At 60.0% G+C, this 26,553-nt stretch overlaps 1 protein-coding gene across 1 annotated transcript in view; it reads left to right on the forward strand.

Moving 5' to 3' along the window:
• The first annotated feature begins 853 nt into the window (after window positions 1-853).
• The window catches only part of MYBPC2 (myosin binding protein C2), a 28,499-nt gene continuing 2,799 nt past the window's right edge, over window positions 854-26,553 (forward strand). Inside the window, exons 1-26 of the mRNA XM_054710905.1 lie at window positions 854-1,107; window positions 2,447-2,551; window positions 3,055-3,141; window positions 3,923-4,071; window positions 5,153-5,270; window positions 5,948-5,993; window positions 6,120-6,179; window positions 6,907-7,100; window positions 7,372-7,504; window positions 9,710-9,834; window positions 9,934-10,039; window positions 12,037-12,209; window positions 14,146-14,311; window positions 16,840-16,946; window positions 17,228-17,257; window positions 18,628-18,767; window positions 20,264-20,423; window positions 20,512-20,616; window positions 21,215-21,403; window positions 22,025-22,159; window positions 22,352-22,519; window positions 22,703-22,791; window positions 22,892-23,087; window positions 23,277-23,416; window positions 25,129-25,288; window positions 25,435-25,571. Coding sequence (XP_054566880.1) covers window positions 1,089-1,107; window positions 2,447-2,551; window positions 3,055-3,141; window positions 3,923-4,071; window positions 5,153-5,270; window positions 5,948-5,993; window positions 6,120-6,179; window positions 6,907-7,100; window positions 7,372-7,504; window positions 9,710-9,834; window positions 9,934-10,039; window positions 12,037-12,209; window positions 14,146-14,311; window positions 16,840-16,946; window positions 17,228-17,257; window positions 18,628-18,767; window positions 20,264-20,423; window positions 20,512-20,616; window positions 21,215-21,403; window positions 22,025-22,159; window positions 22,352-22,519; window positions 22,703-22,791; window positions 22,892-23,087; window positions 23,277-23,416; window positions 25,129-25,288; window positions 25,435-25,571 — 3,237 coding nt within the window. The 5' untranslated portion in view covers window positions 854-1,088. The remainder of the gene's footprint in view (window positions 1,108-2,446; window positions 2,552-3,054; window positions 3,142-3,922; window positions 4,072-5,152; window positions 5,271-5,947; window positions 5,994-6,119; window positions 6,180-6,906; window positions 7,101-7,371; window positions 7,505-9,709; window positions 9,835-9,933; window positions 10,040-12,036; window positions 12,210-14,145; window positions 14,312-16,839; window positions 16,947-17,227; window positions 17,258-18,627; window positions 18,768-20,263; window positions 20,424-20,511; window positions 20,617-21,214; window positions 21,404-22,024; window positions 22,160-22,351; window positions 22,520-22,702; window positions 22,792-22,891; window positions 23,088-23,276; window positions 23,417-25,128; window positions 25,289-25,434; window positions 25,572-26,553) is intronic.

The raw sequence follows: 26,553 nt of genomic DNA on the forward strand, positions 1-26,553 counted from the left end.
GGAGGGTGACGGCCAGTCCGGGGTCCCAGGGGGCCCGGGCCCCAGGCCTGGGTGTGCCCACGTCTGGGGGCGGACTCTGGAGTCCCCGAGCCCCAGGGCCCTCGTTGCCAGCACGGAGACGCCCTCCCGCCTGCGCAGGGAAACCGGCCCCCCTCCCCCAGCCCCGGCTCTGGTTTCCCGAAAACTCCTTACTTGCAGATACTAAGAATGGCTCTCTAGACCCTGTCTTCTCCCCCCGCCCCCACCCCGCACCCTTGCCATTCACCCACTTTAGTCCCCAGCCCCTCTCTCCCTCTTCCTAGGACCCCGGAGCTCAGGCCCTTATCCTTCTCCTTTCCCCCAGCACCCAAGGTCTGGACCCCAGGGCCCTTCTGCCCCCAGAACCAGGAGTACAAGCCCCAGCCCCTCCTCCCTCCTCCCTCAGACCCAGGAGTCCATGCCCCTCCTCCCTCCTCCCTCAGACCCAGGAGTCCAGGCCCCCAGCCCCTCCTCCCTCCTCCCTCAGACCCAGGAGTCCTGGCCCCCAGCCCCTCCTCCCTCCTCCCTCAACCCAGGGGTCCAGGCCCCCCAGCCCCTCCTCCCTCCTCCCTCAGACCCAGGAGTCCATGCCCCCAGCCCCTCCTCCCTCAGACCCAGGAGTCCATGCCCCTCCTCCCTCCTCCCTCAGACCCAGGAGTCCAGGCCCCCAGCCCCTCCTCCCTCCTCCCTCAGACCCAGGAGTCCAGGCCCCCAGCCCCTCCTCCCTCACACCCAGGAGTCCATGCCCTCAGCCCCTCCTCCCTCAGACCCAGGAGTCCAGGCCCCCAGCCCCTCCTCCCTCAGACCCAGGCGTCCTGGCCCCCAGCTCCTCCTCCCTCAGACCCAGGCGTCCCAAGCCTTCCGGGGACCTGGCGTTCAGCCTCTCTCCTTGTTGGGCTGTCCCTGTTGGCTCCCAGGGCGGACTATGGGAGGGTGGGGAGGCCCGGGGATGCCTCCCGGAGACTCCTGGGAGCCAGCTCACTCCTTAAAGGGCTCCCCCCGAGGCCCACCTGGCCTCCCTAGGGCCCAGAGGGACAGCTGTGGCCAGAGGAGCGGAGGAGGTCGCAGCCATGCCCGAGGCTAAACCAGGTGGCTCTGGGCACTTCCTCTCTGCGGAGAGGTGTCCTCTCTGAAGGGGGACGGGGCTCCTCCTGTGATGCTGGGAGAACGGGGCGCCTCCTCTGTGGGGAGAGGGCGTCCCACCCTGTGTGCTGGGCGGACGGTCCGTTCCCTGTGCGGTGAGGGTGAGGGGTCCCTTTGTAGGGACTGGGAGGCCCCTGTCGGTGCGGAAGGACTGCCTCTGACTGAGACTTGAGTCCTTTTTCCGGGGGGCCTGGGAGTCTGTGTGTGTGAACCCCGGGGTGTCTGCGTGGCGACTGGGGTCATCTGCCTTTGGGGACGGGTCCTCTGAGGATCGGGCCTCTGTGTGAGGCCCGGGCCTTTCTCTGTGGGGCGCCGTCCTCTAGGGCACAGAGTTAGGGATTCTGAGGGCAAGGGCGCTCCTTCCTGACAGAATCAGGGGCCTGCCTGCCTGTAAGGGCTCCGAGCTTTATGTGCAGATGGGGGGGGCGGGGGGCACTTCTTGATATGGGGGTGGGGCTTCCTCTCGGTGGGGAAATGAACCTCCCGGGTGTCCAGGCCACTGGCACCAGGCCAGCCAGGTGGTGGGGAGGGGGTCCGGCCCCTCACTGCCGCCGGGCCCCCCTGGAGCCAGGAGCCAGCAGGCCGGCCGGCCGCAGAGGTGCTGTGGTCAGCACCAGGTGTCCAATTTCCAGCCCGGGCGGAAGAGCTAATTTTACCCTCAGGACCCAAAAGGTCAGGGCCTGTGGCCTGGAGCATGGGGCACAGCCGGCCAGGGCGAGGGAACCTGATCCCACACACTCAGGAGGAGAGGGAAAGTTAATTTATCTGGAACGGGCTGGGCTGGACTCCTGGGTCTGAGGGAGGAGGGGCTGGGCTGGACCCCTGGGTCTGAGGGAGGAGGGGCTGGGGGCCTGGACTCCTGGGTCTGAGGGAGGAGGGGCTGGGGGCCTGGACCCCTGGGTCTGAGGGAGGAGGGGCTGGGGGCCTGGACTCCTGGGTCTGAGGGAGGAGGGGCTGGGGGCCTGGACCCCTGGGTCTGAGGGAGGAGGGGCTGGGGGCCTGGACCCCTGGGTCTGAGGGAGGAGGGGCTGGGGGCCTGGACTCCTGGGTCTGAGGGAGGAGGGGCTGGGCTGGACTCCTGGGTCTGAGGGAGGAGGGGCTGGGGGCCTGGACCCCTGGGTCTGAGGGAGGAGGGGCTGGGGGCCTGGACCCCTGGGTCTGAGGGAGGAGGGGCTGGGGGCCTGGACCCCTGGGTCTGAGGGAGGAGGGGTTGGGGGCCTGGACCCCTGCGTCTGAGGGAGGAGGGCGCTGAGCTCGAGCTCACTTGGGAACACTTACCTCACAGCGGCCAAAACGGCCCCAAAAGGCAAAGATGAGGCCAAACCTGCTCCCGAAGAAACCGCTCCCAAGGAAGCCCCCCCAGAGGAGGCCCCCCCAGAGTCCCCCAAAGGTGAGATGGTGTCCCGTGGGCTCAGCCGAGCTTGGACTCATCCCCCAGGCTCCCGTGGCCCTTCTGCACTCTCCCCGTCCTCCCCACGGTGCCCCCAGAGCTGACCCGCCCCTCCCCAGCCTTCCATGGCTCCCCAGTGCCCCTGGGACAGAGCCCGGCCCCCCAGCCTGGCCTTCAAGCACCTTCTGCCCCCCAACACCTGGCTGATTCCTCACTGAGTCCTGCCCGCTCGGAACGCCCCCTCCATCTTGGTGCCTCTCCCATTGCAAAGTCCCACTCAGGACCATGCAGTCCACCCTCCCGTTCACAGATGGGGAAACTGAGGCCCAAGGGGCTAGGCCAGCCTGGCCAAGGTCACGCAGCTGCCTGGGGTCACGCGGTCTTTCCCAGGTCAGGCAAGGCCACGTCATACCATGGCCTTTGGCTTCTGAGCAGAGGGTCCCTCCCTAAGCCCCGTCCCCAAAGTGGCCAGCTGCCTCAGACCCAGCCCTGTCTCCCACCAGAAGCCCCATCTGAGGAGCAGTCCCCCACTGCCGAGGAGCCCACTGGTGTTTTCCTGAAGAAGCCAGAGTCTGTGTCTGTGGAGAATGGTGAGGGGGGCTGGGGGCGGAGGGGCTGGGGGCCCGGACCCCAGGGTCTGAGGGAGGAGGGGCTGGGGCCTGGACTCCTGGGTCTGAGGGAGGAGGGGCTGGGGGACTGGACTCCTGGGTCTGAGGGAGGAGGGGCTGGGGGCCTGGACTCCTGGGTCTGAGGGAGGAGGGGCTGGGGGCCTGGACCCCTGGGTCTGAGGGAGGAGGGGCTGGGGGCCTGGACCCCTGGGTCTGAGGGAGGAGGAGGCTGGGGGCCTGGACCCCTGGGTCTGAGGGAGGAGGAGGCTGGGGGCCTGGACCCCTGGGTCTGAGGGAGGAGGGGCTGGGGGCCTGGAGTCCTGGGTCTGAGGGAGGAGGGGCTGGGGGCCTGGACCCCTGGGTCTGAGGGAGGAGGGGCTGGGGGCCTGGACTCCTGGGTCTGAGGGAGGAAGGACTGGGGCCTGGACTCCTGGGTCTGAGGGAGGAGGGGCTGGGGGCCTGGACTCCTGGGTCTGAGGGAGGAGGGGCTGGGGGCCTGGACTCCTGGGTCTGAGGGAGGAGGGGCTGGGGGCCTGGACTCCTGGGTCTGAGGGAGGAGGGGCTGGGGCCTGGACTCCTGGGTCTGAGGGAGGAGGGGCTGGGGGCCTGGACTCCTGGGTCTGAGGGAGGAGGGGCTGGGGGCCTGGACCCCTGGGTCTGAGGGAGGAGGGGCTGGGGCTCCCAGCCTCCAGTCCTCTCTATAGAGTCTGGGGCTCCTGCCTAACCACTCCCTCTCATCCTTCACACGCCCCCCGCCCCCCAGGAAAGGACGTGGTGATCGTGGCCAAGGTGAACGGGAAGGAGCTCCCAGGCAAACCGACCATCAAGTGGTTCAAGGGGAAGTGGCTGGAGCTGGACATCAAGAGCGGGGCCCGCTTCTCCTTCAAGGAGACCCACGACTCCGCCAACAACGTGAGCGCCAGGGACACGGTGGGGCCGGGGACACGGTGGGGCGGGTCAGGGGACACGGTGGGGCCGGGGACACGGTGGGGCGGGTCAGGGGACACGGTGGGGCCAGGGGACACGGTGGGGCGGGTCAGGGTACACGGTGGGGCCGGGGACACGGTGGGGCGGGTCAGGGTACACGGTGGGGCCAGGGGACACGGTGGGGCGGGTCAGGGTACACGGTGGGGCCGGGGACACGGTGGGGCGGGTCAGGGTACACGGTGGGGCCAGGGGACACGGTGGGGCCGGGGGACACGGTGGGGCCGGGGACACGGTGGGGCCGGGGACACGGTGGGGCCAGGGACACGGTGGGGTGGGTCAGGGGACACGGTGGGGCCGGGGACACGGTGGGGCCGGGGACACGGTGGGGCGGGTCAGGGGACACGGTGGGGTCAGGGGACACGGTGGGGCCGGGGACACGGTGGGGCCAGGGACACGGTGGGGCGGGTCAGGGGACACGGTGGGGCCGGGGACACGGTGGGGCCAGGGACACGGTGGGGTGGGTCAGGGGACACGGTGGGGCGGGTCAGGGGACACGGTGGGGTCAGGGGACACGGTGGGGTGGGTCAGGGGACACGGTGGGGCCAGGGACACGGTGGGGCCGGGGCGGGAGCCGTGCAGGCCCTGCTGCTCCGAAGGCCTGTGAACACCTGGGTGTGATCATGGCCTGGGTTCCCGGGGATGGAGGTGCTGGGGGCCGCTTGGAGAGGTTGTGTCGGGCAGGAGGGGAGAGCGTTGGGGTTCAGGCACTTGGGCACCTTGTGTGCATCCCCAGAAAGTGTCAGGGGGTCAGGGGCATGGGCCCAGGGCCAAGATTGTCAGGCCTAGGGGGAGATGGCGGTGGGGTGCGGGGGACAGCGGTGGGGGGACAGCGGTGGGGTGGGGGGGACGGTGGCGGGGTGGGGGGGGAGATGGCGGCGGGGTGGGGGGGGAGACAGCGGTGGGGTGGGGGGGGACGGTGGCGGGTGGGGTGGGGAGGGCTTGAGGGAGAGCTGTGGGTGGGCTCTGGGGAGGAGGCCGGGCTCCCACCCTCTGGCCCCGCCCCCAGGTGTACAACGTGGAGCTGCACATCGGGAAGGTGGTGCTGGGGGACCGGGGCGATTACCGCCTGGAGGTCAAAGCCAAGGACTTCTGCGACAGCTGTGGCTTCAACGTCGATGTGGAGGGTGCGCTGGCGGGGGTGGGGCCGAGGGTTTGGGGTTGGGGGTGGGGGGCCAGGCCCAGGGGCCAGGCTGTTCCAGACTGGGGAGACAGGCTCATGCCCAGAGCGTGAGGGGGGAGGGGCAGGGTGGGCTGCGCTGGCGAAGGCGCCGGAGGAGGCAGGTGAAGCCCATTGCAGGGCCGGCCCCCCCCCCCCCCCCCCCCCCGGCTGGAGACAGGAGGGGGAGGGCGTGGGGGGGAGGGGCAGGGTGTGCGGGATTAGCGGGAGGTTCCACAGACCTGGGGCGTGTGCATGGAGCCCTGGGGGTGCACAGGCTCGGGGGTCTATAGCCCAGGAAGTGGGGGTGCTTAAATCTGGAGGGCACAGGGAAGGAGGTGCCCAGGCCTGAGGAGAAGGGGGTGCTGGCCCAGGTGTGAGGGGGTATAGGCCGCGGAGAGGGTGGTGCGTGGCCGCCAGGGAAAGGAGTCTAGAAGCAGAGGGTGTGTGGGCCTCAGAGAGAGGGTGTGCTGGTCCACGAGGTAGGACCAGAGGCCCGGAGGGGGGCGAGGGTCCAGAGGGGGTAGAGGGGGCGGCGTGGGACAGGGGGGGCCGGGGGGGGGGGCGGCACGCCGAGGGCTGCTCTCGGCCTGCCATCAGGACGTGCCACCAGCTCACCTTCTCTCCCCCTTTGCCTCTCTCCAGCGACTCAGGACTCCTCCGGGCCGGTTCTAGAAGAATTCAAGCGCTCGTAAGTGACGCTGGACCCCGGGGTTCCCCTTGGGAGAAGGGAGGATCGGGAAGGGCAAGGAGTGGGGACCCAAGGTGAGTCTGGGGGGACCTCAGGGGAGTTCACACCCCCTCTCCACGGCCGCAGGGGTGAAGGGAAGTCCGAGGACGCGGGCGAGCTGGATTTCAGCGGCCTGCTGAAGAAGAGGTGAGGCCACAACGTCCCCCCCCCCACCCCCCCACCCCCCACCCCGCATAGGGAGAAGACGGAGGCTCAGGGAGGAGGAGGGGGTGGGCGAGGCCATCTATGGACTCCCCGCCCACCCCTCCACCGCCTCCTCCATCCTCCCACTGCCCGCCCAGCAGCCACCCAGCCGTCTGCCCGCCAGTTCACCTCCCTACCCACCCTCTAACCCTCCACCCTCACGTCCACTTTCCTATCCACTCCGGCCCCTCCTCATCCACTTGTTCACCCATCCAACACCTATCCCGCCATCTGCCCACCCACCACCCACCCGTCTCACCCGCCCATCCAACCAGCTCCCTGTTTACCCGCGGACTAATCCATCGACCCACCTACCTGCCCTTTGCCCATCCGTCTACCCACAGGTCCATTTACCCACCCACCATCTCCCAGCCTGCCCTTCTGTCCGTCTGCCATTCCCCTGAGCCTCCCAGTTCCGAACAGGGAAGGGGTGGCATCTGATGTGGGGGCCAGAACTGTCCCTCTGGGGCCAGGTGGGGGGCAGACTGCAGGGGGAGAGACAGGCTGAAGGCCAGGAGACCAGGGAGGAGGCTGGGGCGATGGTCCAGGAGGGAGAAGAAAGGATAACGGGCCCAGAGACGGAAAGGGGCTCGGGCAGGGCACGCAGCGAGTGGGCGGAGAAGGCGGAGGGAGACCCCGCGGTGGCCTGGCCTGCTCTCCCCGCCCTCAGGGAGGTGGTGGAGCAGGAGAAGAAAAAGAAGAAGGACGATGATGACCTGGGCATCCCGCCTGAGATCTGGGAGCTCCTGAAAGGGGCAAAGAAGAGCGAATACGAGAAGATCGCCTTCCAGTATGGCATCACCGACCTCCGGGGCATGCTGAAGCGGCTCAAGAAGGCCAAGGTCGAGGTCAAGAAGAGTGAAGGTCAGTGCGGGCCTGAGGGAGAGGGGCCCCGCCCATAAGAACCGCGGCATCGTGGGTATCAGATGTGGGGAGCCTGGACCCATCTTTTGGAGGCCCCGATCTGAAGAGTAAGAGAGAGTCCTGTTCTCAGGGACCTCCAAGCTCTTGACCTTGACCTTTTTTCGACCTTGGAGAGCTGATGGTCTGGGGAGGGAGACTTGGCAGCTCTGGGATGGGGCCAGGGCAGTGAGGACCTCCGAGCTCCACCCGCCCTGCGTCCCTCCACCTCCAGCCTTCACGAAGAAGCTGGACCCGGCCTACCAGGTGGACAGGGGCCAGAAGATCAAGCTGGTGGTGGAGATCAGCGACCCCGACCTTCCCCTCAAGTGGTACAAGAACGGCCAGGAGATCAAGCCGGGCAGCAAGTATGTGTGTGAGGCAGTCTCTGCGTGGGGTGGGGCGGGGACCTGGGGCCCAGAGAGAACCCCCCGAAATGAGGCTGGCCCCTCTGAACCCAGAAAGGGCACTCCCCTCCTCCACCCCATGTGAAATGTACAAGTACCTCAGGAGAAGACTAGACAAAAGCCCTGGAGCCCAGGAATTCCGTTGAGAAGAACCCCGAATGGCCAGTGTGCCGTCAAGTGCACATTCAGTCTTACAAATGGTAAGAACAGCAGCGTCAGTAACAATGCCAGTCAGAGCCAGCAGCCCCCCTGCCCTCCCAGGGGGCAGAGACGTTACAAAGTGATGAAACCCGGAGCTGAGGGAGACTCAGGGACGCGGGTCCCCAGTGCTGCTGGTGGGAAAGGGGATTGCTAAGTCCCCTAACCCGGCAGTGCTATGAAAAAGCCTTTGGAGCCCTGGCCGGTTTGGCTCAGTGGATAGAGCGTCGGCCTGCGGACTGAAGGGTCCCGGGTTCAATTCCGGTCAGGGGCACACGCCCGGGTTGCGGGCTCGATCCCCAGTAGGGGGCGTGCAGGAGGCAGCTGATCAATGATTCTTTCTCATCATTGATGTTTCTCTCTCTCCCTTGTCCCTCCCTCTCTGAAATCAATCAAAATACATTTTAAGAAAGATTTTAAAAAAGCCATTTTGATGATTCAATTTTAGGTATTTGTCTTAAGGCAGTGGTCGGAACACTGTGGCTCGCGAGCCACATGCGGCTCTTTGGCCCCTTGAGTGTGGCTCTTCCACAAAATACCACGTGCGGGCGCGTGTACAGTGCGATGGAAACTTCGTGGCCCATGCGCAGAAGTCGGTTTTTGACTCTCAAAAGAAATTTCAATAATTGTACTGTTGATATTTGGCTCTGTTGACTAATGAGTTTGCCGACCACTGTCTTAAGGGAACCATAGTGCTTATGTATATGTAGCTGCAAGGATGCTGACCTAAGCCTTGGCTATTGTAGCAAAACATGGAAAACAGCCAAAATGTACAATTCCATGCCCAGGTGCTGTAAAGATATTCTAAAATACATGCTAACCTGGAAAGCTGTTTAAGATTATTGTGTGTAGAATATCTGCACATCTATATATATATATAAAAGCCTAAGTGACTGTTGCAACCGAACAACCGGAACGACCAGTCAACCGGTTGACCAGTCACTATGACGCGCACTGACCACCAGGGGGCAGACGCTCAATGCAGGAGCTGCCCCTGGTGGTCCGTGCGCTCCCACAGCCAACCTCCCGCGGCCCTCATGGCCCCGATCACCAGCCAGGCCGAGGGATCCCACCCGTGCACGAATTTGTGCACCGGGCCTCTAGTGTATAGATAAAATGATTGGAAAGACAGATGCCAAAATGTTTGCATTTGGTGGGACAGTTATGGATGAGTTCTTTTTTTTTTTTAAAGGTTTTTTATTTTTAGAGAGAGAGGAAGGGAGAGGGAGAGAGGAAAACATTGATGTGAGAGAGAAACATCCATCAGCTGCCTCCTGCATGCCCCCTACTGGGGATCAAGACCGAAACGGGGGCATGTGCCCTGATCAGGGATTGAACCACTGACCCTTCGGTATGTGGGACAACAGCCAACCAACGGGGCCATACCGGCCAGGGCTACACGGGTTCCTTTTAAAAACAAATTTTCCCCCTTGGCTGTGTTTTCTCAATTTGTCATCATGAGCATTTGGGATAAGATAAAAAGTTGTATTAGCCCTAACCGGTTTGGCTCAGTGGATAGAGCGTCGGCCTGCGGACTGAAGGGTCCCAGGTTCGATTCCGGTCAAAGGCATGTACCTTGGTTGCGGGCACATCCCCAGTAGGGGGTGTGCAGGAGGCAGCTGATCGATGTTTCTCTCTCATCGATGTTTCTAACACTCTATCCCTCTCCCTTCCTCTCTGTAAAAAAACAATAAAGAAAAAGAAGCTCTAACCGGTTTGGCTCAGTGGATAGAGCGTCAGCCTGAGGACTGAAGGGTCCCAGGTTCTATTCCTCTCTGTAAAAAAATCAATAAAGTATATTAAAAAAATAAATAAATAAAAAAGAAAAAAAGAAAAAGAAGTCGGACTGTGTACCCCTCCCACAGTCTGTCCCTGAGCGGGAGTGCCTTCCCTGAGAACTGGTGGGCGGCCCGGCCCGGGGCCAGGGTCGGCTCCAGGCCCCGGCCTGAGGGGAGACTTCTGCCCCAGGTACGTGTTTGAGAACGTCGGGAAGAAGCGGATTCTCACCATCAACAAGTGCACGTTGGCGGACGATGCGGCGTATGAGGTCGCTGTCGGCGACGAGAAGTGTTTCACTGAGCTCTTCGTCAAAGGTGAGGCCGGGGTTGGGGCCTGAGCTTGGGGAGTGGGGTCGGGAGGGGGTCCTGAGACTACTTGACCTCCTGTCCGTCCCTCCCCGCCTGTGCCCACAGAGCCTCCAGTGCTGATTGTGACACCCCTTGAGGACCAGCAGGTGTTTGTGGGCGACCGGGTGGAAATGGCCGTGGAGGTGTCCGAGGAAGGTGCCCAGGTCATGTGGTAAGTGACCCTTGATCCCCCAGCTCCACTCAGCTGCGCACCGCTTCTCTGCATCAGCCCGATCTTCACGGCCTCCCTGGGAGACCCTGGGCCTTTACCCCAGAGTCCCCCCGAGGCCTCAGCCTCTCTCTCTAAATTCTGACCTTCACCGTCTAGAAATTCTAGAAGAACATCTGACTTCTACCTATGCCATCCCTTTTCCTGGTCCCTGCTATTTCAGATTCATTAAATCACTTATTCATCCATTTGACCAATCATCCATCCTCTAGCCCGGGGGTCCTCAAACTTTTTAAACAGGGGCCAGTTCACTGTCCCTCAGACCGTTGGAGGGCTGGACTATAGTTTAAAAAAAAAAAAAACTATGAACAAATTCCTATGCACACTGCACATATCTTATTTTGAAGTAAAAAACCAAAACGGCAAAAACACCCGCCTGTGGCCCGAGGGCCGTAGTTTGAGGACGCCTGTTCTAGCCTATCTATTCATCTCCCCATCCCCCATCCCCCATCCACTCATCCATCCACTCATCTAGTTATCCATCCACTCACCCACCCACCCACTCACCCACCCATCCACTCACCCACCCATCTACCCCTCCACTCATGCGTCCCCACATCTGTTCACCCGTCTGACAGATATTTCATTAGCACCTACTGTGTGCTGGCGCCCTTCTGTATGTTGAGATACATGGGAAGATAACATGTCACCATGGCACCTGCCCTCGTGCAGTTTGTAATCTGGTAAATTTCTGGAGTGCGTGGGTGTGAGAGACGGAGACAGGCGCTAGTCAAGTCATCACATGAATAAAGACTCAAGTTCTGTTTTGACAAGCGTTTCAGAGGAGCCGTAACTGATGCTGTAACCACTTTTTAAAAAAATCCTCGCCTGAGGATAGGTTGTTGTTTATTAAATTGATTTTAGAGAGAGAGGAAGAGGGGCGGGAAGAGAGAGAGAAACAGCCATCAGTTACCTACTGTACGAGCCCTGACTGGGGATCGAACCTGCAACCTAGGAATGTGTCCTGACCAGGAATCCAACCAACCGGTGTGTGTGTGTGTGTGTGTGTGTGTGTGTGTGTGTGTGTGTGTATGGGATGATGCACCAACCCATTGAACCACCCGACCACTTTTTTTTTCTTTTAAATATTTTACTTTAAAAAATATATATATATATTTTTATTGATTTTTTACAGAGAGGAAGGGAGAGGGATTGAGAGCTAGAAACATCGATGAGAGAGAAACATCGACCAGCTGCCTCCTGCACACCCCTCACCGGGGATGTGCCCGCAACCAATGTACATGCCCTTGACCGGAATCGAACCTGGGACCCTTGAGTCCGCAGGCCAACGCTCTATCCACTGAGCCAAACCGGTTTCGGCTAAATATTTTACTTTTGATTTCAGAGAGGGAGAGAGAAACATCAATGATGAGAGGAAACCATTGATTGGCTGCCTCCTGCACGGACCCCTCACTGGGGATTGAGCCCACAACCCAGGCATGTGCCCCTGACCAGAATCGAACATGGGACCCTTCAGTCCGCAGGCCGACGCTCTGTCCACGGAGCCAGACTGGCTGGGGCTGTAACCACTTTTTAATAGGAAGAAGGGACTCAGGAAGTCAGGGGAGACTTCCCGGAGGAGGTGACGATTGAGCTGAGAGTTGAGTGAGGAGGAGGTAGAAGTGGGAAGGAAGGAGTGTTCCCGGCAGGGGAAGCACCATTCACAGAGGCCACACTATTTGGCATGTCTCTGTGACCTCTTTCCTCTCCTCATGACCTCTTTTTGTGACCCCTGACCTACAACTGGGACCTGGAGGCATCTCCCCGTGACCCTCACCGGTGACCTATTCATTCCTGCTGCCTCTGCCAACCTTAATCTCTCCTCCCTCCTGTGACCTCCCTTTGGACCCCTGACCCCCCTGAGGACTGTCGCTCCGGCCCATGGCTCACCCTCTGACCTCCAGACCCCTCCCTCCCCGCTTTGCGTCCCCTCCGCCCAGGATGAAAGACGGCGTGGAGATGACCAAGGAGGACTCCTACAAGGCGCGGTACCGCTTCAAGAAGGATGGGAAGCGTCACATTCTCATCTTCACAGAAGTGACCCTGGAAGATGGGGGTCGGTTCAAGGTCATGACCAATGGCGGCCAGTGCGAGGCTGACCTCATTGTGGAAGGTACGGGGGGGGGGGGCCCCGGGTGGGGCGGGGCCGTGGCACCTGCTGCTTTGGAATTATCCTGGATGCCTCCCTTTGCCTCACACCCTTCATGCGGTTCACCGGCAAGTCCTCAAAGGAGCTCCTGAATCTGACTTCCCCCACCTGCGTGGCCCCCCTCCCCCCGCCCCCCCTGCCCCCCGGCCCTGGTCCCGGTCTCCATCCCCTCATGCTCGGACCATTCTAGTAGTCTCCTTGCTGGTTATTCTCTTTCCACGCCTTCTCCACATCACATACACACACACACACACACACACACACACACACACCCCAACCAGCGATCCTTGTAAAACGTCAGTCAGATGGTGACAACTAGTATTGCTCCCATGTCCACCTCCTGGATTGATTATTGGACTATGGGTGTCTAAGATGTCACCGTCAGGGCAAGCTGGGTGGAGGGTAGTACATGGGACTCCATGCACTATTTTTGCAAACTCCTATGAGTCTATAATTCTTTAAATATGACAAAAACTCATGTGGCCAGTGTGGCTCAGTGGTTGAGCATTGACCTATGAACCAGGAGGTCACGGTTTGATTCCTGGTTGGGGGCTCGGTCCCCAGTGGTGGGTGTGCAGGAGGCAGCCGATCGATGATCGATGATTCTCTCTCATCATTGATGTTTCTCTCTCTCCTTCCCTCTCCCTTCCTCTCTGAAATCTATAAAAATATATTTAAACATGACAAAAAATCGAGCCATTTAGGGACCAAGTTAGTTATGTCATAGTCACATGTAGCCATAAATACGGGCAGCTTTTAATTGACTGATGTGGAATTATTTCCAAGATACAGTAAGGCCTTCCTTACCCGTTGCCGATCGGTTCTTAAAACTGCGGCTAAATGACAAATAGCGAAGCCATTCTTACCAAAGGCTAAGTGACAGAAACAAGAGCTAAGTTCCTATCACACTGGATCGATGTTACTACAAAGTGATGGTGAAAGAAATGACGTTATTCAAGGACCTGCTGTATATTTTTAGGAGAAAAAGCAAATGTGCTCTTATTTGCATATGGGGGAGGGAAGAGAGGAGGCGGGAAGGGAGGGAGGGAGGGAGGGAGCGAGGGAGAGAGAGAGAGAGAGAGAGAGAGATCAACTGGTTGCCTCTTGTAAGCATCCTGGCTGGGGCTCAAACCCCCAACCTGGGCATGTGCCCTGACTGAGACTTGAACCTGCAACCTCTCGGTGCACAGGACAACGCTCCAACCAACTGAGCCACACCGGCCAGGACTGCATTTTTAAAAAATATATTTTTATCGATTTCAGAGAGGTAGGGAGAGGGAGAGAGAGACAGAAACATCAGAATGAGAGAGAATCATCACCAGCATGTGCCCTGACTGGGAATCGAACCACGACCTCCTGGTTCATAGGCCAGCGCTCAACCACTGAGCCACGCCCGCTGGGCTGCATTGTTTTATTTAAAAAAAAAAAGCCAAAACTTTAAAAATGTAATTCAGATCCCCGCGGTCTTCCCATCACCCCGCGCGGCTCCCGCCTTGCTCAGACTCAACACAGAGTCCTCTCCAGGGCCACAAGCCCGGGATCGGCCCGGCTGCCCCGCCCGTGTCATCTCCTACCACGGCTGGCCTGCCTGCTGTTCCCACACATGCCGCGGGGCCTCTGCACATGCCGCCCTCTCTGCCTGGGGCCCCTGCGTCCTCCTGTGGCCTCGTCCCGCCTTCCCGCAGGCTTCGTGGCTCCCTGTGCGACATGTGAATGTGCTTCCCCGTTCACTGTCTGCCTCCCAGCTGCAGTGTGAGCTCCACGAGGCCTGTGGGTTGCTTCTGGGCTGGTCATGGCTGCGTCCTCAGTGCCCGGAACAGTCCTTGGCACACTGGGTACCCCCACAGGCCATGGGCAGACGGGAGTTGTGACAGCCCCATCTCCTTCTCTCCTCGTCCAGTGAAACCGCTGGAGGTCCTGCAGGACATTGCGGATCTGACAGTGAAGGCCTCAGATCAGGCCGTGTTCAAGTGCGAGGTGTCTGACGAAAAGGTGACGGGCAAATGGTTCAAAAATGGGGTCGAGGTGCGGCCCAGCAAGAGGATCATCATGACCCACACGGGGAGGTGCGGAGTAGACTATGGAGGTGACTGGGGGGATGGAGCGTGTGTATCAGCTAGCTCTAGCCGCGTAACGACCATTCCCGGAATTAGTGGTTTCAAAGAACAAGGACTTATTTAATCGAGTCTGTGGGTCGATGGGAGGCTGGCTGATCGAGGCTGGCCTTCCTGGTGCTTGTGTGGTCAGCTGAGTGTCAGCTCTGCTCACCCTCCTGTGCTCTGTGGGGACCTGGAGGCGCTGGGCTGTGTCTGCTCTGGTCCTGGTGATGCCTCATCTCCTAGTAGGGCTGGTCCTGGCATCGTCATGTGGTAGAAACGGGTTCTGAAGGTGTGCAAGGGAACGTGACTGTGTGGCCTGGGCTGGGAACTATCCCCATGTTGCTTCCTCCATATTCCTTTTTTTTTTTTTAAAAAAATATATATTTTATTGATTTTTTTACAGAGAGGAAGGGAGAAGGAGAGTTAGAAACATTGATGAGAGAGAAACATCAATCAGCTGCCTCCTGCACACCCCCCACTGGGGATGTGCCCGCAACCAAGGTACATGCCCTTGACCGGAATCGAACCTGGGACCCTTGAGTCCGCAGGCTGACGCTCTATCCACTGAGCCAAACCGGTCAGGTCTTCCTTTTTTTTTTTTGCATTGATTTTTAAAAAAATTTAGAGAGAGTGAAAGGGAGGTAGGGAGGGGGAGAGAGAAAGAGAGAAACACTGTTGTGAGGGAGACACACGGATTGGTTGCCTCCTGCACGCACCCTGACCAGGGCTGGGGATCGAGCCTGCAGCCCAGGCACACGCCCTTGACCGACGTTCTAAACACGGAGCACGCCGGCCAGGGCACTTGCACCGTATTCTGTTCGGCAAAGGAGGTCAAAGGCTGCACGGTCTCCTGGCAAGGGGCGTGGATAGGGGGAGGGAAAGTCGTGGTCCTGTTTGCAACCTATACGGAATGCCCCCACGGTGCCATCGGACGTCGAGTCCTGTGGGCTTCCGGACGGCGGCTCTGGGCGGAGCGGGGCTTTCTCTGGCTTCTGTGTCGGAACCCTGCCTGCTTGTGGTTTCAGTAAGAAGAAACCCTACAGCTCACAGGGCACTCACTGAGTGCCGGGGCGTTTCCTAAATGCTCCACAGCCCTGGTGGGGATTGTTACCATTGCCTGCATTTTATATATATATATTTTTAATTGATTTTTTTACAGAGAGGAAGGGAGAGGGATAATTAGAAACATCGATGAGAGAGAAACATTGATCAGCTGCCTCCTGCACACCTCCTACTGGGGATGTGCCCGCAACCAAGGTACATCCCCTTGACCGGAATCGAACCTGGGACCCTTCAGTCCTCAGGCCAACGCTCTATCCACTGAGCCAAACCGGTTACGGCTGCCTGTATTTTTTTAAATACGTTTTTATTGATTTCAGAGAGGAAGGGAGAGGGAGAGAGAGAAACATCAATGTTGAGAAAGAATCATCGATCGGCTGCCTCCTGCACGCCCCCTCCTGAGGATCGAGCCTGCAACCCAGACATGTGCCCTTGACTGGAATCGAACCTGGAACCCTTCAGTCCATAGGCCGATGCTCTGTCCACTGGGCCAGACCAGCTAGGGCACCTGTATTTTTTTTTAAAATATATTTTTATTGATTTCAGAGAGGAAGGGAGAGGGAGAATCACGGATCAGCTGCCTCCTGATTCGCCCTCCTGGGGATTGAGCCCACAACCTGGGCATGCACCCTGACTGGGCATCAAACCATGACCTCCCGGTTCATAGGTCGACACTCAACCACTGAGCTACACCGGGTGGGCATCATTGCTTGTATTTTATAGATGAAAACTGAGGCACAGAGAGGTTAAGTAACTTGCCTAAGGCCACACAGCTAGGAAGGGGCAAAGCTGGGATTTGAACCCAGAGTTCCAAAGGCCAGAATAAAAACGGTGGGTGTGGCCCAGCTGGGGTTGCTCAGTGGTTGACTGTCAACCCATGAACCAAAAGGTCACTGGTTTGATTCCCTGTCAGGGCGCATGCCCCATTGGGGGTGATCCCCAGTAGGGGGCATGCAGGAGGCAGCCGATCAATGTTTCTATCTCTATCCCTCTCCTATCCCCTCTCTCTAAAATCAATAAAAACAAACAAACGTATTAAAAAGAAAAAGGGTGGGAAAAAAAAAGAAAAGGAAGGGAAAGGGAAAAGGAAAGGGTGCCCTAACCGGTCTGGCTCAGTGGATAGAGCGTCGGCCTGCGGACTGAAGGGTCCCAGGTTCGATTCTGGTCAAGGGCATGTACCTTGGTTGCGGGCACATCCCCAGTGGGGGGTGTGCAGGAGGCAGCTGATGGATGTTTCTCTCTCATCGATGTTTCTAACTCTCTATCCCTCTCCCTTCCTCTCTGTAAAAAATCAATAATAATTAAAATAAATAAATATATATATATAAAAGGAAAAGGGTGGTGTGAGCATGTAAATTGCATTGAGGAGGATGTTTCTCCATGGTGGTCCCAGGGCGACCTGGCTTGACCTCTGCCCTGTGCCCCCAACCCCTTAGGATTCACAAGCTGGTGATCAATGATGTCCGCCCGGAGGACGAGGGGGACTACACGTTCGTGCCCGATGGCTACGCCCTGTCTCTCTCCGCCAAGCTCAACTTCCTGGGTGAGGCCCTTTCCTCTCCCCCAGGGCCCGGTGCCCCCTCCGGAGTAAGCGTCCCTCAGTGCCCACGGGGGGGGGGGGGCAGTCAGACAGAAGATGAGGGAGAGCATCGTTTCCGCCACAGCGTGACCATGTGGGGACCCGTGGGGCAGTCACGGTCCTGAACCCACCCAGCACCCCAGGTGCCCGGGTGACCCCAGACCCTCCCCCCTGCCTCTGGGTGTGAAGGTGGGATCGGGCCCCAAGGATTTAGACCTAACCATCCCCTCTCCTGTGTTCACCAGAAATCAAGGTGGAGTACGTCCCCAAGCAAGGTAGGGACCCTGTGGCTTTGGTAACGGCCTGGACTCCTGGGTCTGAGGGAGGAGGGGCCGGGGGGCCTGGACTCCTGGGTCTGAGGGAGGAGGGGCCGGGGGCCTGGACTCCTGGGTCTGAGGGAGGAGGGGCCGGGGGCCTGGACTCCTGGGTCTGAGGGAGGAGGGGCCGGGGGCCTGGACCCCTGGGTCTGAGGGAGGAGGGGCCGGGGGCCTGGACTCCTGGGTCTGAGGGAGGAGGGGCCGGGGGCCTGGACCCCTGGCTCTGAGGGAGGAGGGGCCGGGGGCCTGGACCCCTGGGTCTGAGGGAGGAGGGGCTGGGGGCCTGGACCCCTGGGTCTGAGGGAGGAGGGGCTGGGGGCCTGGACTCCTGGGTCTGAGGGAGGAGGGGCTGGGGGCCAGGACGCCTGGGTCTGAGGGAGGAGGGGCTGGGGGCCTGGACACCTGGGTCTGAGGGAGGAGGAGCCGGGGGCCTGGACTCCTGGGTCTGAGGGAGGAGGGGCCGGGGGCCTGGACTCCTGGGTCTGAGGGAGGAGGGGCTGGGGGCCTGGACCCCTGGGTCTGAGGGAGGAGGGGCTGGGGGCCTGGACTCCTGGGTCTGAGGGAGGAGGGGCTGGGGGCCAGGACTCCTGGGTCTGAGGGAGGAGGGGCTGGGGGCCTGGACTCCTGGGTCTGAGGGAGGAGGGGCTGGGGGCCTGGACCCCTGGGTCTAAGGGAGGAGGGGCTGGGGGCCTGGACCCCTGGGTCTGAGGGAGGAGGGGCTGGGGGCCTGGACTCCTGGGTCTGAGGGAGGAGGGGCTGGGGGCCTGGACCCCTGGGTCTGAGGGAGGAGGGGCTGGACTCCTGGGTCTGAGGGAGGAGGGGCTGGGGGCCTGGACTCCTGTGTCCGAGGGAGGAGGGGCTGGGGGCCTGGACTCCTGGGTCTGAGGGAGGAGGGGCTGGGGGCCTGGACTCCTGTGTCTGAGGGAGGAGGGGCTGGGGGCCTGGACTCCTGGGTCTGAGGGAGGAGGGGCTGGGACCTGGACTCCTGGGTCTGAGGGAGGAGGGGCTGGGGGCCTGGACTCCTGGGTCTGAGGGAGGAGGGGCTGGGGGCCTGGACTCCTGGGTCTGAGGGAGGAGGGGCTGGGGGCTGGACTCCTGGGTCTGAGGGAGGAGGGGCTGGTGGTCTGGGTGTGAGGGAGGAGGGGCTGGTGGTCTGGGTGTGAGGGAGGAGGGGGCGGGGCCTGGGCTCCTGGGTGTGAGGGAGGAGGGGCCAGAGCCTGGACCCCTGGGTCTCTATGGCTGGGGAAACTCCGGAGACCCTCTGCAGGGCTTTGGGACGGACCAGCTGCCGACTCCCAAGGTCCCCGGAATCCCGTCTCTGCCCCCAGAGCCACCGAAGATCCACCTGGACTGCTCGGGGAAGACCTCGGATAACTCCATCGTGGTTGTGGCTGGAAACAAGCTGAGGCTGGACGTGGCCATCACGGGGGAGCCCCCTCCTGTCGCCACCTGGCTGAAGGGGGATGAGGTATGTGGGGCGTCCCCCGCACACTGAGGACCTGTCCTGCTCGGCTCTGCTGGGCGACTTTAGGCGAGCGGCTTTCCCTCTCTGAGCTCCCGTTGCATTGTAAAACGAGGATTGTGATTCCTTCTTCAGAGGGTGCTTTTGAAGATTGGAGATTCAGTTTGTCCATCACAGGGGACTGTCCCAGCACATGGTGGGTGCTCTGTCCATCCATCTCTCCATTCATCATTCTCCATCCACCCGTCTCCCACTCATCAGTTAATCGATTAATTCACCCATCCATCCACTCATCCAGTACTTAATCAATTTGTCCATTAGCCAACCCAGTTATCCTGTCCACCCATCCATCCATCTGCCCATCCATCCATCTGCCCATCCATCCATCCATCCATCCATCCATCCATCCATCCATCCATCCACTCATCCATCCGTCCATCCATCCATCCATCCATCCATCCACTCATCCATCCATCCATCCATCCACTCATCCATCCATCCATCCATCCATCCATCCATCCATCCATCCATCCTTCCATCCACTCATCCATCCACTCATCCATCCACTCATCCATCCACTCATCCACCCATCCACCCATCCATCCACTCATCCCCCCATCCATCCATCCATCCATCCATCCATCCATCCATCCATCCATCCATCCATCCTTCCATCCATCCATCCATCCATCCATCCTTCCACTCAACAAATATTTTGACCTTGTATGCTCCAGGCCCTGGGACAGCCCAAGGTGTCTGCTCTGGGCCTCAGTTTCCTCTTCTGTAAAAGGGAGAGACTCTGTCTTCACTCATCCCTCCCGTCGGCAAACGCCCCCTGAGCTCTCCTTTCTGCCAGGCTCTCCGTGCAGGCACCCTGGTGATAGGTGATAGCCACGAATCAGACGCCCCATGCCTGCCTGAAGCCTTGCTCTGGGAGAGAGGCAGACACGCGCCCGGATAGTCAGAGTCCAGGGTGAGGGGGCTGAGAGACAGGGAGGTGCCCGATGCGATGAGAATTCAGGGGATGGGCCGTCACTTTCCCTCGAGGGCATCCAAGAGTGCTTCCTGGAAGAGGCAGCTTCTGGGCAGGTCCCGAAGGATGAGAGCAGTAGAGCACAGAGATCTGTGGGTCGGGACATTGCCTGCAGAGTCTTGGCATGAGCCAGTCTGGTGTTTTGAATGGAGGGCGAGGAGGGCAGTAGGGAGTGATGAGTGAGGCCAGTGCAGGTCCAATGGGTCCTTTGTGCTGGCCCAAGGCCTTGGTAGCTGGGGCCCTGACTCCTGGGTCTGAGGGAGGAGGGGCTGGGGTCTGAGGGAGGAGGGACTGGGGTCTGAGGGAGGAGGGACTGGGGTCTGAGGGAGGAGGGGCTGGGGTCTGAGGGAGGAGGGGCTGGGGTCTGAGGGAGGAAGGGCTGACAGGAAGCTACTGGAGACTGGAGCAGGAGAGGGGCAGAGGCAGGTCTGGTCGGGAGAGGCGGCCCACGGCCTTGGCGCTGTTCCAGGTGTTCACGGCCAAGGAGGGCAGGATGCGCATCGAGCAGCGCGTGGAGTGCAGCAGCTTCGTGATTGAGAGTGCGGAGCGGGCGGACGAGGGCCGCTACACCATCAAGGTCACCAACCCCTCCGGCGAGGACGTGGCCTCCATCTTCGTGCGGGTTGTGGGTGAGCAGAGGGAGCCGAAGGGGCTGAGCTTGGGGGTGGCTCCCTGAGGCCGTGAGGAGCCCCCTGGCTCTCCTCTCTCCCCCCACAGATGTCCCCGACCCCCCGGAGGCTGTGCGTGTCACCTCCGTTGGAGAGGATTGGGCCATCGTTGTCTGGGAGCCACCCAAGTATGATGGGGGACAACCAGTCACCGGTGAGTGCCTGCATTCCAGTTCCCATGACCTCCGACCTCCGGGTCCCCCTGGCTTCTCTTTGACCTCCCAGAGTCCTAGCATCCTCAATGACCCCCCTCTGACACCTGGTTTCCATCTTTATAAAAAATATATATTTTTATTGATTTCAGAGAGGAAGGGAGAGGGAGAGAGAGATTGAAACATCAATGATGAGAGAGTCACTGATCGGCTGCCCCCTGGGGATCGAGCCTGCAACCGGGGCATGTGCCCTTGACTGGAGTCGAACCCGGGACTCTTCAGTCCGCAGGCCGACACTATCCATCGAGCCAAACTGACTAGAGCTGGTTTCCATGTTTGACATCTCACAACCCCTTTGGTCTCTGCCTAACTCTCCGACCTACCGACCTCGGAATCCTCCCTCAGAGCAATAGCCTGGGATTTTCTGTGACCCCTGACCCCCTGACTTATGACCCGTGACCCTGCTTGATCCATAACCCTAGGACTGGTGAACTCTGACTGCTAGTCATGGTCTCAGGTGACCCTCCCTGCCCCAGCTGGCCCGCGACCCCCTCCATGGCCTCTCCGTGACCCCCACGACTCTCTGCTTGTGGGGGGCAGGGTACCTCCTGGAGCGGAAGAAGAAGGGCTCCCAGCGCTGGATGAAGCTGAACTTCGAGGTCTTCACGGACACGACCTACGAGGCCACCAAGATGATCGAGGGCGTCCTGTACGAGATGCGGGTCTTCGCCGTCAACGCCATCGGGGTGTCCCAGCCCAGCGTCAACTCCAAGCCCTTCATGCCTATTGGTGAGGTCCCCCCTCCCCCTCGCTGAGCCCCTGCCTGCCTCTGACCCCTGCCCTGGCTGTCATTGACCTCTGACCCCACAGAGTCTGCTGGCTTCTGCCCCCTCTCATCCAACAACTCAGCGCATTGACTCTGAGCCCCGCCCACCCTCCTGGCCTGTTCCTGGCCTCCATGGCCCTAGACTCTGTGCTGCTGCCTGAGTACCTCATTGACCTCTGACCTAGCAGACTAACCCCTGTCTCTGTTCTTGGAGACCTCACTTTTCCTTGATAATCTTGTTTTTGTTTATTTTCAATTGATTTCAGAGAGGAAGGAAGAGGAAGAGGGGAGAGAGAGAGAGAGACATCAATGATGAGAGAGAATCATTGATCGGCTGCCTCCTGCACGCCCCCCACTGGGGATCGAGCCCGCAACCCGGGCATGTGCCCTTGACCGGGAATCGAACCGTGACCTCCTGGTTCATAGGTCGATGTGCATCCACTGAGCCACGTTGATGACGTGTCCTTGCTCATTGACTTCTGGCCCACTCTCTGACCAGGGACTCCAACTCTGACCCCTGACCCTCCCTGCTGACCCCTGACCCCTCATTTACCCCCACCTCCCCTTTCCCTGGATCCTTACAGCGCCCACCAGTGAACCCCGGCACCTGACAGTGGAGGACGTGACAGACACCACCACCACCCTCAAGTGGAGGCCCCCAGACAGGATCGGGGCGGGCGGCATCGACGGGTACCTGGTGGAGTACTGCCTGGAGGACTGTGAGTGCCTGCCAGGCTGGCGGGGCGGCGGCTCCCGGGTCCCCGTGGGTGTCTAGTCCCATCTTTCGAGCCTGGTCATAAGTGCTTAGTCACTGTCAGCTGCTGCCAGTTCAGGGCGGGGAGGGGCGAGGGGCTGCGGGGCCAGCGGCCGGGAGGTCGGAAGGCAGATCCCCGGCCCCGTCCTCTCTCCAGCCGAGGAGTGGATCCCCGCCAACACGGAGCCCGTCGAGCGCTGTGGCTTCACCGTCAAGGATCTCCCCACAGGAGCCAGAATCATTTTCCGGGTCGTGGGGGTCAACATCGCGGGGCGCAGCGAGCCGGCCAGTCTGGCTCAGCCAGTCACCATCAGGGAGATCGTGGGTGAGTGCCCCTGACCCCTGACCCCTGGCCCTGCTCTCCTGCAGACCAAGCTGGTGTCTTCTGGCCAGCCCTTCCCAGGCCATCGCTAGGGTCCCCCCTACAGTCTCCTCGCCCCGGTCTCCTCGTCCCTCTCTCGAGGGCCCCCAAGCCCAGCGCTGACCTTCCTTGGGTTTGTGTCCGCAGAGCAACCCAAGATCCGCCTCCCCCGCCACCTGCGCCAGACTTTCATCCGCAAAGTAGGGGAGCCCATCAACCTCCTCATCCCCTTCCAGGTGCGTGGCTGGGCTCAGGGTCGGGGCTCAGGGTCAGGGGTCAGGGGCCAGTTCCCACAGGAGAGCCCCGGCCGACCTCTGCCCCCTGCTGCCCACCCAGGGAAAGCCGCGGCCCCAGGTGGTGTGGACGAAGGGCGGGGCGCCCGTGGACGCCTCCCGCGTGAACGTGCGCACCAGCGACACCGACACCGTGTTCTTCGTGCGCCAGGCGGCCCGCTCCGACTCGGGGGAGTACGAGCTGACCGTGCAGATCGAGAACATGAAGGACACGGCCACCGTCCGCATCCGGGTCGTGGGTGCGTGGCCAGGGTGGGGCGGGGCGGGGGGACCCGGGCCAGGAGGGGACAGAGGAGGTGGGGGGGGAGCCAGGGTGGGAGGTGAGGACGTGGGAGTGGGGGGCAGGCCTGAGAGGTCAGGACAGGAGAGGAGGCGAGGGTGGACATTGAGGGGCCCCGGGCTGGCCTGTAGCAACCCCCTCCTTCCAGAGAAGGCAGGGCCCCCGGTGAACGTGACGGTGAAGGAGGTGTGGGGCACCAACGCGCTGGTGGAGTGGCAGCCCCCCAAAGACGACGGGAACAGTGAGGTCACGGGGTACTTCATCCAGAAAGCCGACAAGAAGACCATGGTGAGAGGCGGAGGCCCGGGCGGGGGGAGCGGGCAAACCGCCGGGGGTCAGAGCAGGCGCTGCAGCCCCCCTCTTTTCCAGCTGGGGAAACCGAGGCCCCAAGAGGTTGGGAGAACGGGCTGGGGCTGAGGTTTGGTGCACGATGGGTTTTCTTTCTTTTTAATTTTTTTTTGTTAATCCTCACCCGAGGATATTTTTCCCCATTGATTTTTATTTTTATTTATATTTTTAAATATATTTTTATTGATTTCAGAGAGGAAGAGCGAGAAAGAGAGAGAGAAACATCAATGATGAGAGGGAATTATTGATCAGCTGCCTCTCGCACACCCCCTACTGGGGACGGAGCCCACATCCCGGGCATGTGCCCTTGACTGGAATCGAACCCGGGACCCCTGAGTCCGCAGGCTGATGCTCTGTCCTCTGAGCCAAACTGGCTAGGGCCCCCATTGATTTTTAGAGAGAGTGATAGGGAAGGAGAGAGGGTATGAGAGAGAGAGAGAGAAAGAGAAACATCATGTGAGAGACACATCAGTCTGTTGCCTCCCACACGCATCCCGACCAGGGCCAGGGATTAAACCTGCAACCCAGGTACGTGCCCTTGACTGGGAATCAAACCCACGGCCCTTTGGTGGGAGGGCTGACCCCTAACCACTGAGCAACACCGGCCAGGGCATCTTTCTTTAAATGGAGGTAAAATTCACATAACAACGTTAAGCATTGATTTTGAAGTAGCTTTTAGAACATTCCCATTGGTGTGCAACCGCCACCTCTATCTAGTCCCAGGACATGTTTTTTTTTTTTTTTTTTTTAAATATATTTTATTGATTTTTTACAGAGAGGAAGGGAGAGGGAGAGAGAGTTAGAACATCGACGATAGAGAAACATCCATCAGCTGCCTCCTGCACACCCCCCACTGGGGATGTGCCCGCAACCAAGGTACATGCCCTTGACAGGAATCGAACCTGGGACCCTTTAGTCCGCAGGCCAACGCTCTGTCCACTGAGCCAAACTGGCTAGGGCACCAGGACATGTTTTTAAAAATTTTATTTTTATTAATTTCAGAGAGGAAAGGAGAGGGAGAGGGAAACATCCATGATGAGAGAGAATCCTTGATCAGCTGCCTCCTGCATGCCCCACACCGGGGATGGAGCCTGCAACCAGGGCGTGTGCCCTGACCGGGAATCGAACTGTGACCTCCTGGTTCATAGGTCGATGCCCAACCACGGAGCCATGCCAGCCAGGCTAGACCCTAGGCATTTCACACCTGAAAGGAAACCCCGTATCCACTAAGCTGTCACCCCCCTTCCCTCCCCCCATCCCCTGGCGACCCCCACTCCGCTCCCTGCGTCTAAGGATGTGCCTCTTCTGGGCGTTGCCGAGGAACAGAATCGCACCATATGTGGCCTTTAGTGCCTGGCTGCTGTCCCCCAGCCTGGTGTTCTCCAGGTTTCAGTGTTTCCTGCCTTTTCCTGGCCGAGGCATAGTCCGTGGCTTGTGCGCCTCCATTCATCCGCGGATGGGCCCATTCATTCATCCGCGGATGGGCCCATTCATTCATCCGCGGATGGGCGTTTGGGTGGTTCCGTCTTCAGGCCGCTGCCAAGGGCGGGCTTGCTGGCTCCGCCCACACGTGGGGGTGCTGTCCTCACCCCGGCCCTTCCCTTCCCGGGTCTGTGTCCCTGACTTTTCCGCCCCTCCCTGTCCCCCGCCAGGAGTGGTTCAACGTCTATGAACACAACCGCCAAACCCACTGCACCGTGTCCGACCTCATCGTGGGCAACGAGTACTTTTTCCGAGTTTTCAGTGAGAACATCTGTGGGCTCAGCGAGACCCCCGGCGTCTCTAAGGACCCGGCCCGGATCCTCAAGACGGGTAAGGCCATCCCCTCCGCAGGGTCCAGTCCCCCCTCTCGGCTGCACCCCCACCCCTGGACCCCCAGTGGTGACCGCGGAGAGGCGGCCGGGAACCGCGGGGCTCAGTCGCCTCACAGGTTCCTCTGCCCGCCCGCCCGCCCGCAGGCATCACCTGGAAACCGCCCGAGTACAAGGAGCATGACTTCCGGATGGCCCCCAAGTTCCTGACGCCGCTGCTGGACCGCGTGGTGGTGGCTGGGTACACCGCTGCTCTCAACTGCGCCGTCAGAGGCCACCCCAAGGTGCGTGCGTGCGTGTGTGTGTGCACGTGTGTGTGTGTGTGTGTGTGTGTGTGTGTGTGACCCTGGAGGGGAATCTTCAGCAAGATGAAGCCCCGCCCCCTCCCATCACAGCCCCTCTGCCTCTCGGGCTTGTCTCTTCTCAGTTCATGGACTTTGCTCCCTTTCAACCGGCTGCTCAAACCCACCTGCCACCAGTTTCTCTAAATAAAGTTTTATTGGGACATGGCCCTGCACACTCGCTTGTGCATTGTCCGTGGCCGCAGAGAGCTCAGGGCCCACTGTCCTAAAATAGCGACTGCCTGGCCCTTTGCAACCAAAGTTTTGCTGAGTTCTGGTCTGACTTCCAAGTGGTTTTGGTTTTGTTTTTTTTTTGTTAATCCTCACCAGAGGATATTTTTTACATTTTTATTTTATTTCATTTTATTTTTTAAAATATATATTTTATTGATTTCAGAGAGGAAGGGAGAAGGAGAGAGAAATAGAAATATCAATGATGAGAGAGAATCATTGACCGCTGCCTCCTGCACGCCCCACACTGGGGATCGAGCCTGCAACCGGGGCACGTGCCCTGACTGGGAATCGAACCGTGACCTCCTGGTTCATAGGTCGATACTCAACCACTGAGTCATGCCAGCCGGGCATTTTAAAAATTTATTATTTTGTTTAGAGAGAGAGTGAAATGGGGGAGGAGGAGAGAGGAGAGAGAGAGAGAGAGAAACATTGATGTGAGAGAGACACATCGATTGGTTGCCTCTCACAGTGTGACCAAGGCTGGGGATTGAACCTGCAGCCCAGGGACGTGCCCTTGACTGGGAATCGAACCTGTGACCCTCTGATTCTTGGGCCGACACTAACCATTGAGCAACACCGGCCAGGGCTGACTTTCACATTTTTAGCTTTGCCCCTGTCGGCACACCGTGGGTTCATGAGTTCACCTCCTCCATCTCCATCTACCTGCTCATTCACAGACTCCACTCATTCA

Source organism: Eptesicus fuscus, chromosome 21 (assembly GCF_027574615.1).
Source record: "Eptesicus fuscus isolate TK198812 chromosome 21, DD_ASM_mEF_20220401, whole genome shotgun sequence".
NCBI lineage: Eukaryota > Metazoa > Chordata > Mammalia > Chiroptera > Vespertilionidae > Eptesicus > Eptesicus fuscus.